An 18,775-nucleotide genomic window follows, 5' to 3' on the forward strand; every position below is an offset into this window, starting at 1 on the left:
GATTATATTTAAATGAAGGCTCTAAGTGTAAGTAGGGAATTTGTCGCTCCCGCGACTTTTAGTAAAGTTGGGGAGTTTAGGGAATTAAATGCAGTTTGTAAAGGTGGAAAAAGCGGGTTTCATTACATTACATACATATTCTTCTCCAACATTCTTTTCCTATGTATGAATATTGCTTAATTATGGATTAAAAGCTGAAGATCACTCAGCTGTCGGCTAATAATTTGCTTCAAATGGTTGCACATAAACATATTTAGAAGTCAGAATAAATGGTGCAACTGTAAGACATTTATAATTTTTTTCCATAATTGTATTTTGTTAATTACTAAAAAACAAATTAATTGTGTAATTACTTGGACTTTTTTTCTTTCTTTCTTTCTTTTTTTTTACAAGATTCAATTTATTACATTATGCAATACATTTAAACTCGGGACATATTTTCATTTAACGAATATATTCGAAGGAAATAAAGAAACAATAAATTGCTAACGACATTTAGTTCTTTTTTAACAAACTTAGTCTGTGTTGACAATTTTTGTCCTAACGACCTATAGTTACAAAATAAAAAAATGAGATCTATTACTATGTGAAGGAGACCAAATTGTCAACACATGACTAAACTTAACAAAAAAAGTGACCAAATATGAAATGTTCAGGACTAAATTCATAAAAAAAAATGAATAAATATGTAAATTAAGTAAGTTGTAGGACCAAAACTGCTAACAACCTAAAGTTACATGATAAAAAATATAATTTTGCCTTAAAATAAACTATCCACCCATATTCTTGGTGCTCCAACCCAAAACATTTTAATTACGAGATTTCAAACTTACCGCTCGTAAATATTTTGACTTGATGTTAGTATAAAGCATCTAATCGTATTTGATGTGGAAAACCCCAATTTGTCTGAAAAGGACTGTTTTACCCTTGAAAGGGCACAAAATTATAATTTTATCAGAAGGATCCGTGCATTTTTGACCGGATCGGGTCGCAACCCGAGACACGTGGAAAACGTCCATTGGACCAACCAGACCCCCAACTTCTCCCTATAAATACTCCATAATCAGTGCATTAATGGTACGTTCACTTGACTACACTTTACTTTTAGGTCGCTTCAGCTCGCCAGCGACCTACTTACACGAGATCTAACCCAAACACTGACTTAAACATCGAAAGGTCTTACCTGGGGGCCACTCCAACAAGCCTAACGATTTGCTTTTTTTCTCAGGGCCCAATCACTAGTTTGGGAGATGTAGCGACCTCGAACCGCTTGGAGGACCAATTCGACTGATCAAGAAAGTCATGTAGATTTCAACTCGAATCAGTATTCTATGTAATATATATACTATATGTATAATATTCTTTTTAAATAAAATAATTAATACTAATACCCCAAAACATAACAAACTTATCGAAATCTACAGGAACTTCACAACTTTTTCAAAAAGTTCTCCTTGTGAAATTTAATATGAAATTCCACCATTATGAATGTCAAAAAGAATAAATTCCTAGTGGTTTTAAAAAAAACTATACAGAAGTACGAAATTCTCAAATCAAATATAAGAAGTTTAGCTACCAATTAAAAAGTTGTGATTTGATTTGGTTGCATATCTAAAAATAAAATAATAGCGAAAAAAGAATCACGTAATAAGTTTAAGGATTAAATATAGTTATCATCCATGAAATATTCACCCCACATCAATTATTTCTTTAAATATTAAAACCTTCAATCCCCTCTCAATCTTTTATTTTTGAGTTTGAAAAGTTCATTTTACCCTTAAAAAATTACTTTCTAAGAAAAAAGATTGAAGGCATTTTTCTAAAATTCTAAATCATCCTTTGTCAATTTTTTTTTTTCTAATTCTAGTTTTACTTATTCATTAAACTCTTTTTATTATCGTAATTCTAAAGTACTTGGCGTTCATAATTTTTTAGTTTCACTTATTGGTCAAATCAAATTAAAAATAAATTTTCTGTGCTTTTATTACAAATAATTTGATTTATGAATGATAGGTACCGTTGTTCATTATTAAGAATATTTGCCCAGCCAATTGAACTTGCAAATTTGTAATTGTTTGTTTAGTTCAATAACTAGTGGTAATACAACATAGTTTATCGTGTCTTAGTGGTTCATTATATTGTGGGGAATCTACAATCTAACTTAAATAAATCATCATAAGAATTTATTGGTTAGAATTGGGTCTTTCTAATTTTTAATGTTGTTGATAAATTAAATTTTGAGGACGAACCGAAGATTATTTAATAATTAAAGAATTAGTTAATGGATGTTTCTTGACTAACGATAAGGTAAGGGAAAGTGGGGTTGTTAGTTCGTATCAATTATCATAACCAATTTATTTATTATGAATAATTATTATCTTCGCATCTATGATCAACCATAGAATTAAGCATGATCATGTCTTTAACTGAAAATCTTTCTTCTCATATTTATTTCTTTTTTTTAATTTTATTTTCTAGAATTAGACTTTAACCCCCCCCCCCCCCCTTCTTTCTTTTTTTTTTTTTTTTTTTTTTTTTTTTTTTTTTTTTTATTTTTTTTTTTTAAAATTATACTTTACCCCCCCCCCCCCTTTATTTTTGTTTGAAGAAATTAATTTAAAATAAATTTCGGTGGATTCGACCCTACTCACTACTTTCATAAGTTTTAATAGGATAATACTTTTTTATGTATTTGACACTCTTCATATGAATACTTGAGAGGTGGTAATCGTATTAATATTGTCACTGATTATATATATTAAGACAAAAATTTATATCGCCACAATATTATGTTCTTTAGTTTAACTATGATATTTATTATTTTATAAAAGTGGTTAGTTGCAAGAATTGGTGACCAAAAAGTTGTGCATAAAGTTAAAAGTTATCATAAATTAGTCCCGATAATTATTTATTATCACTATAAATGTGTTCTTAATATATCTATCGTAAAATCTCGTACATAGTTTTTGTCACTAGTAACTATATTGCGATAAGATAAAAAATCTTGTCGTTCAATATGTATCTTTAGTGAATTTTGTTCACCTAATAAGGTTGAAATTTCGCAATTAAAAAATTATAGACTTAAATTCCATGAATATAGAAATATATGTCTACTTTTATAGTATAGATTCTGAATAAAATATAACGAATTGTGATTATGAAAAAGAAACCATAAATTATATTAAAATTTGTGATGACAAATTTGCAGATTTCATTTGTGGGTTAACTATATATACACTGTTTTTTTTAATAAGTCGATTATAATCATCAATATGGAATATTTATATCTAACAATTATAGCAATCATATACTAATCATCTATTTCATATAACTATATATAATCAATACCTTTCATTTGCAAAGACCTTCACGAAGAAGTCTCTGATACCATGACGAGAAAACAGTAAAATTGCACAGACAAATACATGATTTCAGAAAGAAAGCTCTGAAATTTCATTCACAATATATCAACGGCAATGTACAATGAGCTCTGTATAAATACAGTGAAGAAGATGGCTTAAGAGAAAGCAAAACTAACTCCCTGAACAAACTAACTACTAATACACGTCATCCTTCACGTGACTGCCATATCACATCTTAGTCAACAACTAATAAAAACGTAAAAAGAGAAAGATAAATTGTTAACAAGAAAACACATTTTTTTATCGTCTTCTTGAGCAGCTCTGCAACTGTGTTTTGTTGCTGCTGGATTGCTCATCTTGCCAAGCTTCAAGCTTCAACCTGGATTCCACTCACGAATAGTTGCAACATCATTAAAGTTACATTCCATACATTGATGTATTAGAATCGTAATTTTTGAATTATGAGCTCTCAATTTTGTTAACTGGGTTATATTTCATCATATATAGATATATATAAATAGAGACTAACCAAACAATAATGAACTGAAATTGTAAGAGAAAATGGGATATAATTGAATTTGTGTGAAAAGGAGAAGAGGAAGGAAGATATGGGGAAGGGATTAAAATTTTAGGAGAAAAGTGTAAATGAAAAGTGGACAGCCCTTTTAACACAAAGTTGTTCTCTTTTCTTGCTACCCCTCGTGCCATTATTATTATTTTATTATAATAAAAAAAAGGACTATCTACTTTAATCCACCCACCTTTTTGTTGCCTTTAAATGACTTTGCCTTTTTACATCCTTATTATCTGTTTATGTGAAAGAAAAAAGCACTCCTCTTGTTCTTGCAGGAATTTGCATGGTGGGAAAAGCCCACTCCACGTGTCGTTCACCCTTCATTTGCTTAGTGGCTAAACAAATTATCAGTCACAGATAATAAGATTTGAATGGATATTTATAATATATTTATGGCACGACTTGTATCTAATTAAAAAATAATAATTAATTACATAATAAATATGTATGTTTTGTGATTGATTTGATTCGATCAAATCTTATTTGGATAAAAAAAAATTTAAAGACAAACAAAATTGGCCCAACAACTTTTTGGTGAAAAAATTACAATGTTTGATCCCAAAATATAGAATGATTTGTAATATTAATCTCAGACTTTTTGAAATAATCAACATTAATTTCACACTTTAGGAAAACATTACAAAGTTAATTCCAAACATTGCAATTGTCTTACGGCAGGACTACTATCGATTATTTCATAAAATATAAGACTCGTACTCTGAATTATCCTATATTTCGAGACAAAAATTGCAATTTTCTCACTTTCCGGAAGACCGACAGCATAAAGTTTATTAGGACAGCGAATTGGGCCGGGTTGTGTACTTGACTGATGGATCAATTCTCAAATTAAGTATCTTATTTGTCCCCAATGTGTTGAAATGATAGAAAAAAAAAAACAAAAATAAATTTTGTGCTCTCGATGACGAAAGGTATTAAACAGACTTTGATATATTTAAATTAAGTATCATACACTTAACAACAGTTGAGAGAAAATAAACTATATTTGCCATGTCATTGGATCAATCTGTCTAAATTTTATCCCAAAGTCACATGTGGTTGGGCAATGACATAGTATGACTACTCAACCCATCTTCTTTTAGTTGCCATATTTGTGACTTGTATGGGAATTTGATGGACCCAACAAACGTTTGGGCTTTTTGTTGGGCCTCATTTATATGTCCCATTCACAATCAGAAAATTTCAATTGCATGAAATCAAGAAAAGGAAATCTTAATTGAGTTCTTTGTTTTGTATAAATACTTTTAATTAATCATCAAAATATAACTATTGTGCAGTATAAAGATAGTATCATTGGATTTTATAAATGATCAAATCATACTATATCTTAATTTTTTAAATTAATATTTTACTATACATTGTTAATTATGGATAAGAATGCGCTCTAAAATTTTTAAATTGGGTCCTCGAGTGAAGACAGATTAAACCAATTGGATATGAGCCAACCGACCACCAACAGGGAGACCACGTACGCTGACTTACCTCTTGTTTTACTGAATTGGCAGATACAAAAAACAAGCTCATTCAAATCAGACACGTCATATGTCGCTGACACATTAGGATACATCATCTTAAAATATTTTTTGGTGGCTTATAGTAGATTGATGGCAAATGAGTTGGGAATCCACGAGTAACAGATCCCCGAATTTTCAGACAGACATAATACAATTCAGTCAACCTAATGTATCCCAGTCAAATCAAGTCCAAATCGTGCACGTTTTGTTCAGTTAGTTTGCTAATTCCAATGGCTTCCAAAAGGCGTATGACTCTCCATAACAATCCTATATCCTGCTTTGTACACGCTTATAAATAGAGGTCCTGTGTACTCATTTGGTAACATCAACCATCACTTTCAAACTCTCTCGATTTCATACTATGCTAAACTTACATTTTGCACTCATCATAAAATACTTATCATTCTTATATTATAGTTTAGCATTATTATCATTTTGATTCGAATTTTTTTTTAATAAATTATTACTAACTTAAATAAAAAAGTACTAATTTTTATTTTGCAAAAATCAGTCTCCATTGATTTTAACTTTTTTCTTGAAAATCCTCCTAACTTTGTGGTGTTATAAAAAACTCATCACCCGTCACTAATTTTTTTATCCGTACAGACTACCCGAATCCACAGTTCAGAGGACCGAATATCGTGTTGCTCGGAAGTAAATAGATATATTATATAGTATAGGTTGTATGTTTTGTCGATGATGATTTAAAGACTTCAGTTTCTGTGACCCCCCAACCATGGTTTTCTCCTCGTGGATGTCTCGCCTGCGTTCTTCCTCCAAACCCATTTACTCCAAACTCAGACATTCCTTTTCCCTCAAGCAGACCACTTCTCTACAAACAAGTCCTGCCCCAGAGTTTGCGAGCTCTGAATATGTGCGGAAACCATTTGTATCGTCGTGGGCTGGCCCTTTACTTCCATTGGCGCTTGCTGTCTCCGCTGGATCTCTTGCTTTCCAATCATGCGACAATAACGGCCCGTCGTACTGTCAAGCCCCAAATCTTGATCAAACGTAAGAATCGTGCTCTTTTGTCGTTTTATTGAATTTTCCTGCAGTGGTTAGCGTTTGAGTTTGATAGTCTTTTGGGTTCTCTTTGGAAGTCAGCCGTCTTTTGGAAGCTGGAATCTATTTCTGAGGAAAAGACTATCCTTTTCTTTGCTTGCCTGTGGTTATATTTCTGCTGGTTATGGTTTGATTTGTTATTGTTGTGAAACTTTATTGTTGTGGAACTGAATTGAATGAACATTTCAAGAATTTGAATGGTTGAACAAGAGATTTTTGGCATCATTTCTCTTAATGGGTTTTCATTTTTAATTGTTGTTTGGATGGTATGAAGCAATGTTTTAAAATTGTTTGGTTGGGGTGAATGTATGCCTTCAGCTTAAATTTCATTAACGACTTTCTTTGGATTATATCGGAATTCAGAAGTAAGAGAATTGGTGGCAAAGACAGCACTGATTTCTTAGTCAAAGGTTCATACAAGAAAGTCCCACAAGAGCTTATGGAAGAATTACAGGCTATATGTAAGGTATTGATGTTTAAGCGTGTTCTCTCACTCCAGAGTCTGGAATTAAGCTCTGGAGCCATTACATACATATTCCCTTCAGTTGTGGTCTTATACATTTCCAATTTTTGTGTTGGTTTTAGCTTTTCTGTTGCACGCTAATTTCTGTTTGAAATGCAGACTTCTTAGTTCTTTTATCAAGTGCAAACCAAGTGTATTATAAGTTTCAGTTAAAATAATTTATTGGGTTGATGTAGAGGGTAAAAGAAATATGTTTTGTTGTATAATCTGGAAACACCTACTACGTAATGCAGGAAAATATGACAATGGACTATGATGAGAGATACTTTCATGGGAAGCCGCAGAACAGCTTTCACAAGGCAGTTAATATCCCTGATGTAATTGTTTTCCCAAGGTCAGATTGGTTCTCACTTTTTGAAATATGTACAATGGCTTATAATTTGCATTTTCTTTTCGCGCTGCTGCGGCTAAATGTATAGATTTACTCTTTCAGTCTCTCCCGATTGTTACTATTCCAATCTTTATCCCAATCTTTATCAGGAATAGGAGAATCTTAATCCTAATTAGGCTGATCAAGGGGAATCACCAATTGAGTTAACTCTATCCATTCTTGTTCCAGACTAAAAGCCTGAGGGAGAAGAGTTTTGTTGGCAGAAATAGCGAAATAAGCTGGTGACAATTGATTAACAAATGCATGTGTGCAGAGATGTGAAACTCATGACCTCCCATTATAAGAACTTAAATCTAAAGGCAGGTGGCTGAAGAATGGAAACTACAGTTGTTGTTAATGTCAAATTTAGGGGCTGAAAGGTTGTCCATTTAACAGTTGCATGATAGAGTAACTGTAACCTTTCATGTTGGCTCGTTTGTTTAATTTTGTTAACCTGACGAATGAGTTTAAACTGTAATGTATTATTACTAGCAGAAAGAGTATCAAAGTTGTAAATATGGGTTCATGCACTTTGCAAGCTTTCCTTTGCCTTGCTGTAAGACCCAAAAAATTTGTCTTCAATCAATCTAGTATGTTTCTGCTGATTTATGCTTTGCCACTCTTTTAAAAATAATAAGAGCAAGTTGAAATAAACCGTGTATGTATCATCTAATTTTTCAGCTATTAGCAATACTCTTCTTCCGGTACACGTTCGTATGCACAATTTATATCTCTCTTTTTAACATGCAGGTCCGAAGAGGAGGTGTCTAAGATAGTTGCTTCGTGTAATAAGTACAAGGTTAAAGTTGCTGTTGTATTGCAAAGTTGTGAGCTTAACAATTGTGTATTTAAACTACTGGTTTATCTTCCTGATCCCATTGTGGTTTAACAATTTAAGCAAACGGTAGAATAGGTGGAAATTTGATCTTTAAATATCAAATGAAGGTTTGACCCATTCTCTTGTTGTTAACAGGTTCCTATTGTGCCATATGGTGGAGCTACCTCAATTGAAGGTCATACTTTATCCCCCAGTGGTGGAGTTTGCATTGACATGACGCTAATGAAAGTATGATTAGCTACTAAAAATGTGTATACATTTAACTTATGGTTTTAGCAAAATTGATAGGATGGCTTGCCTTTTCTTCTATCCCTTATTCAAATAACTTCTGGCTTGACGTGGTAGGATGAAGTCCTAAGAGAGGAATAAATTTTTCATGTGAACCTAAAGAGTTAAGGAGAGGGAGTTCCCATATATACACACAGAAGTATGAATACAGCCATTTGATGTTTGTAGAAAGGAGCTGAAGGAGGGTTTTAGTTCGTTCTTATGAAGTTCATGCAACCTGAATGATTCCCAAAATATTCTATCATGCATTGCCACCTGATCTTTATTTGTTACTATAACTATCTCAGCTCTAGATTGTTCCTTGTCAGTGTGCATCATTCTATTCCTATCGACTGCTGAGCTTTAAATCAGGATTACTAAGTGCTTATCTAATTTCTAAAATCATGATTGTCGGCCTACTTATATTGTTGGAGACATAAGTTTCTTGCTGACTTTTCCACTGCGGCTTGCTTTTACAGTTTGACTCTTCTATGTACATGATTGGTTGGTTTCTGCTATTGTCTGGCAGTCCTTGTTTGTTGTCTCATTTGCTTTCTCTGGAAGATATTGAACCTCATATGAATCTTTTTTTCTTTTTTCCTGTGGAAGTACTTTACCTGCGAATTCCATGAACGAGGGATATTCAATTGTGATATTAAATATAACCATACTTGGCTATCATCCTGGTTACTTACCTTGCTAAATATTCAAACTGCAGCAAGTCAAATCATTAAATGTTAAGGACATGGATGTGGTTGTTGAACCCGGGATTGGATGGATGGAGCTTAATGAATACCTTGAACCTTATGGTTTATTCTTCCCTCTGGATCCTGGTGAGTTTTCCACGTGTCTTTATTATTTTTGCTTTTATTTGCCGACTTTTTGTCTTCAGTTCTTATGTTTAGGATGTTATTATTCCCATCGTAAGAATATGCCATACATAGTATATCACTGAAAGTCCACAAATGAACTCTTTCAGTTGTAATTCACAAGATCGTTGATATGAGGATGTTGAACAGGTCATTGAGTTTTTTATAATTGAAAAGAAGCTTGCAGTATCAAGTTCTGAAAACTGTATTCAGAAATTTAATTGAAGTTTGGTTCTCCTACAATCAAGGACTGTATCAGGATGGCATTCCCCTCATTTGCCACATTTTTACAAATTGACCATTTTGACATTCATAACTTTCAAATCAAATTATCAAGTAATAAAATCTAATGTGCAGGCCCTGGAGCAACCATAGGTGGAATGTGCGCTACACGTTGCTCTGGTTCTTTGGCTGTAAGGTAGTTGCTTTATCTTCAATTTTACTAGCATAAGATCATGTACGCTTGCCTTATCAGTTGCCAAAGAATCAAAGTAATGATTCTGAATAAGTATGATATAGCAAGTTAGCAACCAATTTAGTGGCTGACAGTTCATGCATAGACATGTAGATTTATTCAAACTTATCAGCATCATGCCTATTGTTGTACGATAATCTAGTATCTTACTCCTTGACAAGTTTTTCTAGTATCAGATACTAGGATATGGCTAATGCATATGGCATGGCATAAGTGACTTTGGTAAAATATTGTAATGAGAAAAGTCAAAATCATAGAAGAATTTGAGTTTAATTATTTCATTTCTAGCATGTAGGTATGGGACTATGCGCGAAAACGTCATCAACCTTAAGGTTTGTAATATTCTTGTTAAATGCCTCTTGGTCACTTACATCATGCTCATCATGCTTATTTTTGTTAGGTTGTTCTAGCCAATGGAGAGGTTGTCAAGACTGGATCTCGTGCCAGGAAAAGTGCTGCGGGGTATCTTTCTTGTTTCAAATCCCTAGTTTGCTCTATCTCTTAATTAGGATTGAGTGCTACTAAGTTTTTACATTGCTTACCTGATCCATTTACTTCCATTCCATTATACACATTCTCGGCATGTATACATATGCTAAATTAGACCAACTGCCTGGTACTATAGGATTCATTATTTTTTCCACAGAGCAGTTCTCTCTTATCTGCAATGAGATTGGTAAGCTATTGTTTCTTCTGCAACCTTACTCCTTTGGCTGTTTGGAATTTATTCATTTCTGTAGAAGCATTCATAGCGCTTGCTCTGGTTGCTCATGAGTCTGGCTTATCCAGCACAGTCATGTTTCAGAATGTCCCTTGTTCAGTCCTTTCAAATGCTATTACTTGTTGCACTCCCTTGATTTTTTGTTGAAAACAAAAGGTTTGTTTGCATAACAATATTTTGTTTTCTATGCTGTATGAAGTCTTTATTACGGTATTTTGTTTGCATTATGACCTAATTTATTCAGTAACCTTCAGTAAATAGCAATTACTAACTTAAGGTTTTCCACTTAATAGGTACGATCTAACACGCCTCATGATTGGAAGTGAAGGAACCTTGGGTGTCATAACAGAAGTTACATTGCGTCTGCAAAAGATCCCTCAGCACTCAGTGGTATTTCCTTAGTGATTCAGATGTTGGTTCTCTTTCTTTTGACTGTAGCCAATTGTTTTTTATTGTCAAAAATAAAGATCTTATGCTTTATTATGAGTCAGGTGCTGGGGAGGTATTTCATGACCTCGGCGATGAGTAATGAATAATAGCAAAGGTCGTCTTAGTGGTAGGATTTGAATCTTCACTTCACCCCATGAACCATTATAAGTAGAAGACTTTCAACTAGTACATAAGGTCAAACTTCTCTAACAAAGTCCAAAGGCGGTTGATCGGTTGCTCTCCACAAATTGCATGATGTTCTCAGACTGAGAAACTTCCACCTTAAAATCCTAGATTGGGGCAGCATGACCAATTTGTGTTTTCAACTCATAACAAAAAAGTCCAGGGCAAGCATCGCACTAATGAGCCAAACAAATGACTCAAAACATCCCACAAGATCAAGTTTTTCAAAATACGTGGTCCCCACACCAATTTGTGATATGATTGTACTTCTGAACTCTTCTAGCCTTTGTCTTTGTTTTATATATCACTCTAGTGAGGAAATAATCTAAGGAGATGTTGAAGTTAAAGATGTAGATTTCTTGTATGATGCTGGAGTTTGTTGCCAAATGCACTATCTTGCTTAAGAACTCAAGATGTCTTCATCATATCTAATGTACAAAGTTTGTGAAGACGCTAGTATAAATAGTGGTAATTATGGTAATGATATGGCTAATATATCATTTATATAATGTCTCATTTTGGTTGCTGTTGTCTCGGCTTTGTCATTGATGTGGTTTTCCATTTAATAGGATTTCACTTCAATAAAGAGGTCGTGCGATATGACAGATAGTTTTGATGTGATTACTTTTCTATGAAGTTCCATTGGGCTGAAAAGACATGTAATTGATACTATTTGATAGGTAGCAATGTGTAACTTTCCTTCAGTAAAAGATGCAGCGGATGTTGCTATTGCCACTATGCTGTCTGGCATACAGGTCAGACAACCTTTGCTTAATTCTGATTCAAGTTGCAAGTCACTTAGAGTTCTCCACTTGTCATCATGATTCTTATATGCTATTTCATATCCGATGATTTATCTGCTAAATCTATATCTGCCTCCCCAAACTTCATTTTAGCAAACTCTTTCTGCATCTTCTTCTAGTTCTTTAAAGTCCTCAAAACAAGAACTTAATAAAAGACTAATCATTGTCGCCCTCCATATTTGTGCAGTAAACAGATCTAAACAAGAATAGTCTAAGCACCTTGACTATGTTGGCTTGTACATTATCCTTTTAGATTTCTGCTGTTTTTTATGCCTCTGTGTAGTTGGTTTATTTATTTATTTTTGTACATGTCGTACTCTCAAGAAGCAAATGCAACATAAATTAGTTTATGCTGCATGTAAGATGACTTATTATGTACATCTTCTAGTTTTTGAGCAAGGCATTTGCATGTTCCTTTCATCTTTTGACATGGAATATTGTCTCACATCTACACTGCAGATGCTGGATACAGTTTATGTGGATTTTTGAATATTAACAACGAGATGCTTATGAGACAGTTTGTCATTTCTTAGTCGTTTCTTTATCTTGCTTTGTATTTTGTAAAAGGTATCAAGGGTGGAGCTTCTCGATGAAGTTCAAGTAAGGGCAATTAACCTTGCAAACGGGAAAAATTTGCCTGAAGCTCCGACTTTGATGTTTGAATTTATTGGCACAGGTTAAAAATGTTTTATCTTTTGGTATCTGCAGTGCATATATTCTTTTCTCTTCTAGCCTAGCATATTGGCTTTATTGGAGTTGATTTATTGGCTAGAAAAAGCTAGCGCCCCCTCCTTTGTCTCATGGCACTTAAATGGATATCACTCTGACCTCATGCTTTGAATTGCTTATGGTGCTTTTGGTTTCAATTTCCACAGAAGCATACTCACGTGAACAGACACTTATAGTTCAGAAGATAGCTCAAGAGCACAATGGCTCGGATTTTGTGTTTGCGGAGGATGCTGAAGCCAAAAAGGAACTGTGGAAGGTATGTAATATGGACCCACCTCACTGAAGAGAGTTTCCATCCAATTTCTTGTTTCACAGATGGCGGTGATATGCTATTGAGAAAAGCCCAATGGACAATGGTCTCTATTTAATCTCTTGGCAATCAAAGTATCAGTATCAATTAGTTTTCACATTTCCTCTTTCAAGTAACATCTGAGTCGATCATATGTACAAGAATCTTTCCGTGAAACTCTCTCCTTTGGTGTTCTCTGGACTAGTTTTCTATGTATTTCCTAATCATCTTTATCAACCTTTCGACTGTTTAATCAAGACTTGTGCACCCCCACCCCCCCTTGGGGTTCGGGGTGGGTACAGTTGCTAATTTAGTGAAGTCTTTTTGTCATGTAGATAAGGAAGGAGGCACTTTGGGCTTGTTTCGCGATGGAACCAAATTTTGAAGCAATGATAACGGTTAGTTCTTTTCTGTTTAGAATACTACTTCCCAACTCTCGGAAGTAATTTCATCTTAGTTACTTTTGAAATTGTGGATCATAGTGGTTCCCCATCATATACCATGGTTAGGTGGCAAGTCATCCTGATTGTACATATAATTGGCTTCCCCCTTCATCATAAGCTATATAATGATGAAACCTTTTCTAGAATGGCAGTGGAGGAGTTTAATGAAATTTCCTAATTTAGCTCTTTTAGAAAAACTAGTAGAGGCCCCTCGACTGATTTTTTGTTTCCTTTTGTGCATGTTATTTTGTGCCACCTGTGGTTACTCAAGACATGACATTCTTTTCCTATCCATTACAGTATCATCTTCTAACTGTACTCTAGATGTAATGATGTCCCTTAACTTTCTGTGGAAGTGTGTCGAGCTGCTGGGGTTAACCCTGGGCCTGGTTTTGCTGTTGCATTTCCCCTTGGATATCAACTACACTTTTTTTGCTTCATATTCAACTTGCTTAATGCTTCATATTAGATAATCTTTGGATACAGGATGTATGTGTTCCGCTATCACGGCTTGCAGACCTAATATCAAGATCCAAGCAAGAACTAGATTCTTCGTCTTTAGTTTGGTACCAAATCTCCTAATCAACACGCAATTCTTGGTTTCAGTATAGCCATACTTTGAGGCATTGTTTTGGCTTATCTGCATATGACCGTGTATTCTTAACAGCACGGTTATTGCTCATGCTGGTGACGGAAACTTCCACACAGTGGTTTTGTTTGATCCTAATCAAGAGGAGCAACGGAAGGAAGCAGAGAGATTAAACCATTTCATGGTCCACGCGGCTTTAGACATGGAAGGTATTGTCCAATCAAATTCAATTCATTTGCTGATAGAGGTTTCCGTATGTCTACTCAAACCAACAAACATTGTCCAGTATCTTCACCATTCGATCTCAGCTGCAGCTATTTTCCCTATCCTCCTTGTACTCTTGGACACATGGAAAAATACATAAAACTCTAAAACCTAGATATTCTCTTCTCCTTTTCTTTTTCTTAAAATTGTTTGATTTTGTGGGTGAGCAGGAACATGCACCGGAGAACATGGAGTTGGCACTGGGAAAATGAAGGTATTTTCAATACACAAACACCTGTGCTGCAATTAGCTTCCATTGAACCATCACCACAGGAAAACTTGATTTTATTGAGGCCGTTGAGGAACAAAACCATTACTTTCATCCTAACGACGCCCTCTTTTAATTGGGACTCGCTCGGATCTTTTGTAAAGAATGATTGGTTCTCTGATAATAATATCCATTATTTTGTTTCAGTATCTGGAAAAAGAACTCGGGATGGAGGCGCTAAAGACTATGAAAAGGATTAAAGCTGCTTTGGATCCCAATGACATTATGAATCCTGGAAAGCTCATTCCTCCCCATGTTTGTTTCTAGTTTTGCATATTTTGTATCAACTGTTGTGGCGGAATGATGATGCATTAGGACAACCTTGAGATTGATACAAAGATTTTGGTGAAGTTCCTCTTGTCTTCTTTTCTTAAACCTTATGTGTATGTAAATCCTAATAGATCAGACTTTTTGGAAGCCTCTTGTTGTGAAAAGGATACACTAAGCAAACCAAGTCAATATTGTCCGATCGAAAATTAACTGTTAAGAATCGAGAGAAAGATCCTGAAATTGTGGTTCTTTAAGGGTTTAAATGTCCAAAGCCTGAGTGGGTTTTAATTATTTTTGTGAAGGGATAGGGGATAATGAATTAATAATCAAAATAGATTAAAAATACAGATAGAAAATGATGACGCTAGAGGAAGGGCTTGAACCTTCGACCTTGTGGTTAACAGCCACACGCTCTAACCAACTGAGCTACTCCAGCAACACGTTTTTAATCTTCTGTAGAAAAATAATGTGTGGGTCTGAGAGTTCTTTCAAAATTCCATACTAATTCAAATTTGTCATTTCTAATTTTTTTATCGAATTGGGTTGGTTACAATGACATTATCTCATATTTTAACAATAAAATACACCTCATATGGACAGTCTATAAAAATTTCCGTCATCATAATGTGACTAGTTAAAATAGATTAAAATTATAAATAGCTCTGTTCTTAATTGTCAAGTATGTTATGTTGTTCATGCATTTAGACACTGGATTTATTCTCGAAATGAAATTTTATATTTTAAACATCGAGAGACTATAGCTAAAGATCATAAATCGAATTGAGGACTTGAAAATGAATAAAGATCAGATACAGCCTTTGCAGCTCTACGTTAGAAGCTTGATTAGGACTCAGATGAGAATAGAAAGTGAGGGACATCCCCTTCACTGAAAATCCTTTTTAATTTAGGAGAAGTTAGAGTTGACAAAATGAAGAGTTGAGAGGCCGAGTAAGATAGTAATAAGGCCATGGGCTTGTTATTAGTTGTCTCCTTCCTTCAATATTGGATTTGGCCGTTGGTGGGGTATATGTGTCCAGGCAGGGACCAACGGTAGCTGCATTAGAATTAAGACATATTCTAGTTGAAAAAAGATTGCAAGTTTTCATCACTGGTGTTTAATTTGTTAGTTTTAGATTACTTGTACTATAAAGTTGGGACATTCACTCATCCTACATGTTACAAGAAAAGCTACAAACTAAGGAAAAATTGCACAATTGGACCTGTAACTTCTGATTATTTCTCTAATGATTCGTTTGATTTAAAAGAGAGAAAATGAGAAGTGAAAAGGGGAGGAAAAAAATATTAGTTTTTCTTCAAATTATTTGGCATGATTGTAAGTGCAATAAATCTCAAATATCCGTTCTTGTTTGATACGAGACAAGTAAATTGAGAAGAAAAGATCAATTTTTGTAGTTTTACAATTACTCTTTTTTTTTTTTATTTAATATTGGGTAAATCAGCTCCTTTGAGGTGTGTCATAATTATAAATATCCCCTCGTTGTTTGAAAAATTATAAGTATCCCCTTGAAACTACAAATATTCTCTTGTGATAGCTCATTGTAGGAGAGTATTTGTTAGGGTATTTGTAGTTTCAGTGGAGTATTATAATTTTTCAAATAATGAGAGGGTATTTATATTTAAGGCAGGGGAGCCCATGCGATTTACCCTTTCATACTATAAAATAAATAAGTTAATATTATACTAAAATTAATTATATTGTACACAAAATTTAAAAATCTTTTTAGTAAAAATATTCATCAAACAACAACAAAAATACTTTTTATTAATAAAAATATTCATCAAAATGAGTATTGTACATTTATTATAAGCTATTCAGTTTAAATAAAATAAAAATTACTATAAGTGATCGGCAATGTACTAGTTTTTTCGGCAAAAAAAGTATGTACTAATATTATTAGCACGAAACGAAAAAGAAAAATTGGAGGGAAAATATATAAATATGGATAATAAGTAAATAAAAATAAATTATTTTCGTTCGCGAGTCGGGGCAGGAGATCGCATCTTAGTATGGAAATCCCCATGGATACCGCAGCCAACCTCCCTTCGTCCCATCACCCCGGTATCATGCAGCTGGCGAATGGATGCGGAAGAGACTGATGGAGGTGTTCCACCCGATGGATGTGGAGGCCATTCTAGCTATTCCTTTGGGCAGGAATGTGGCCATGTGGCATTGTACTTGGGATCGTCGTTTCCTGTTTGCAGTGCTTACCATTTGGATCGTACTCTGAATGTGGAGGCATCCATGTCTCACAGGGCTTTACCTTTGGAAATTCATATGGGAGGAAGCCTGTAAAAACGCTCTCCCTACCTCGTTTAATTTGCAGCAGCATGTCAGTCATTATTTAGGGGGATGCCCCATCTGTTTGGATACAAGGGAGAATGTTTTCCATGTCTTGGTGCATTGCCATTTTGCACGTCAATGTTGGGCTCTCTGTCACTTGAGTTGGGTTGTTGTGGGGCGTGAATGGGGCGATGTGGAAAGTTGGGTGAGGGATGTATGGGAGAAATTGGAGCCTGATAGTTTCTGACTCTTTTTGATTATTGCTTGGGGATTGTGGAAGAATAGGAATGGCGTCCTCATGGAGGGGAAGCATTAGCAGCCGACGGAGGTATTGGAGGGAGTGACAAGGTATTTGGCGGAGTTCCATACTATCTCTCGGAACACAGTGGGAGGGCGGGAAACTCGGGTGGCTGGGCGATGGAAACCCGCTAATGCGGGTGTTGAGAAAATCAACTTTGATGGAGCGATTTTTGAGGAGAGAAAGGAGGGAGGGTTTGGAGTAGTGGCTCGCTCCGCTGAAGGGGAGTGCACTGCATGGTCTTCACACCGCTACATCAAACCTATTTTTCTAGAATTGGTGGAAATGGTTGCAGCTAGGGAGGCGATGGCGTTAGCTATTCGCTTTGGATGGCAGGAGGTCTTTGATCGAAGGGACCAGAGTTGCCCAGGCTCTCGCTCGTTCTGCTGGTGCTTTTGCTGTGGGCACTTTGCGTGTTCCTGTGACAATTGTTCTTTTATTGCTCCCAGATTTGGAGGCTCGTTATATACATTTATTTATTTATTTAGCTTGTCCAATTTAAATGGGAACGAAATTAGACTTCAGAGGGGTTCATATACATCCAATTTTACTTCTTCTCCAGCTATTTCCCCTAAACAAACTTTTTCTTATACATCTATTTTTACTTCCATTTTTCATCCCAACCAAATAAACCATAACTTTTTCTTAAAGAGCTTATAATATGCAAATATATCTTATTTGAGATCTTATGTACTTTTCAAGAAAATTTTCTATAACTTTTAAATTTTCAAACATCTTATAAAATATTTTGAGAACCTTATATAGCCAAACACCCTCTTGCATGAAATACTTTAATTTTATTTACTTGTAATTATTATTTACTATATTGTACATAAACACAAAACAAAAAAGAGAAGCGTTGATTGATAAAGTTAGAAAAAACAATTTGAAACAAGTATTATATCTCTCATGTGTAAAATAATTTCAACTGACGTTACAATTTCCTCATCTTCTTTCCTCACTTTGAATCAATCCAACCTCAACTAAATATTAAAAAAAGAAAAAGAAAAATGAATGAGCTGACAAACTCATAGACAACGCATGTTATCAATAATTGATATATTCAACTGGTAGGCCGCAATAAATAATTATTTTTCCCAATATGTTTGAACTGAAGACGCCCAATTTTGAGATGTAGCAACAAAATAAGTAAAGCCCTCCAGTCCTCACCCATAAGTCAATTTGAGGAAATTACCAAGCAACATCCTACCTCTTTTCAAACACACATCTCCATCATCTCATCAACCAACCGCCTTCATCCAATCCTATTTCCCTACCTTACCCTAATCAAATACTTATTACTTAATTTGAGTTT

The 18,775-nt window shown here is 34.5% G+C and overlaps 1 protein-coding gene and 1 non-coding gene across 3 annotated transcripts; one reads left to right on the forward strand and one right to left on the reverse strand.

The window, feature by feature from the left end:
- Window positions 6,068-15,044, forward strand: LOC105173982 (D-lactate dehydrogenase [cytochrome], mitochondrial). 2 transcript variants are annotated; one of them, XM_011095925.2, is made up of 18 exons: window positions 6,068-6,479; window positions 6,894-6,996; window positions 7,287-7,387; window positions 8,174-8,222; window positions 8,397-8,489; window positions 9,247-9,361; window positions 9,755-9,815; window positions 10,168-10,204; window positions 10,273-10,334; window positions 10,887-10,983; window positions 11,886-11,960; window positions 12,576-12,684; window positions 12,884-12,993; window positions 13,362-13,424; window positions 13,956-14,035; window positions 14,137-14,267; window positions 14,493-14,536; window positions 14,738-15,044. In XM_011095925.2, the coding sequence occupies exons 1-18, from the start codon at window positions 6,205-6,207 to the stop codon at window positions 14,855-14,857; spliced, it is 1,725 nt and encodes a 574-aa protein (XP_011094227.1). In that variant the 5' UTR covers window positions 6,068-6,204; the 3' UTR covers window positions 14,858-15,044. The 2 variants fall into 2 exon arrangements, with proteins under 2 accessions (XP_011094227.1, XP_020553752.1); XM_020698093.1 differs by having other exon boundaries at window positions 6,897-6,996; window positions 14,738-14,857.
- On the reverse strand, window positions 15,223-15,296 carry TRNAN-GUU. Its single transcript has one exon. It is a non-coding gene; the product is annotated as a tRNA-Asn (tRNA).

The sequence above is a fragment of the Sesamum indicum genome, linkage group LG11, assembly GCF_000512975.1.
Source record: "Sesamum indicum cultivar Zhongzhi No. 13 linkage group LG11, S_indicum_v1.0, whole genome shotgun sequence".
NCBI lineage: Eukaryota > Viridiplantae > Streptophyta > Magnoliopsida > Lamiales > Pedaliaceae > Sesamum > Sesamum indicum.

Bases quoted from the DNA above. Each gene is read 5' to 3' on its own strand.
- LOC105173982 (XM_011095925.2), top strand. From the start codon at position 6,205: ATGGTTTTCTCCTCGTGGATGTCTCGCCTGCGTTCTTCCTCCAAACCC. The intron at 7,388-8,173 runs GTCAGATTGGTT...TTTAACATGCAG, and splicing joins GATGTAATTGTTTTCCCAAG to GTCCGAAGAGGAGGTGTCTA. The intron at 12,685-12,883 runs GTTAAAAATGTT...CAATTTCCACAG, and splicing joins GTTTGAATTTATTGGCACAG to AAGCATACTCACGTGAACAG.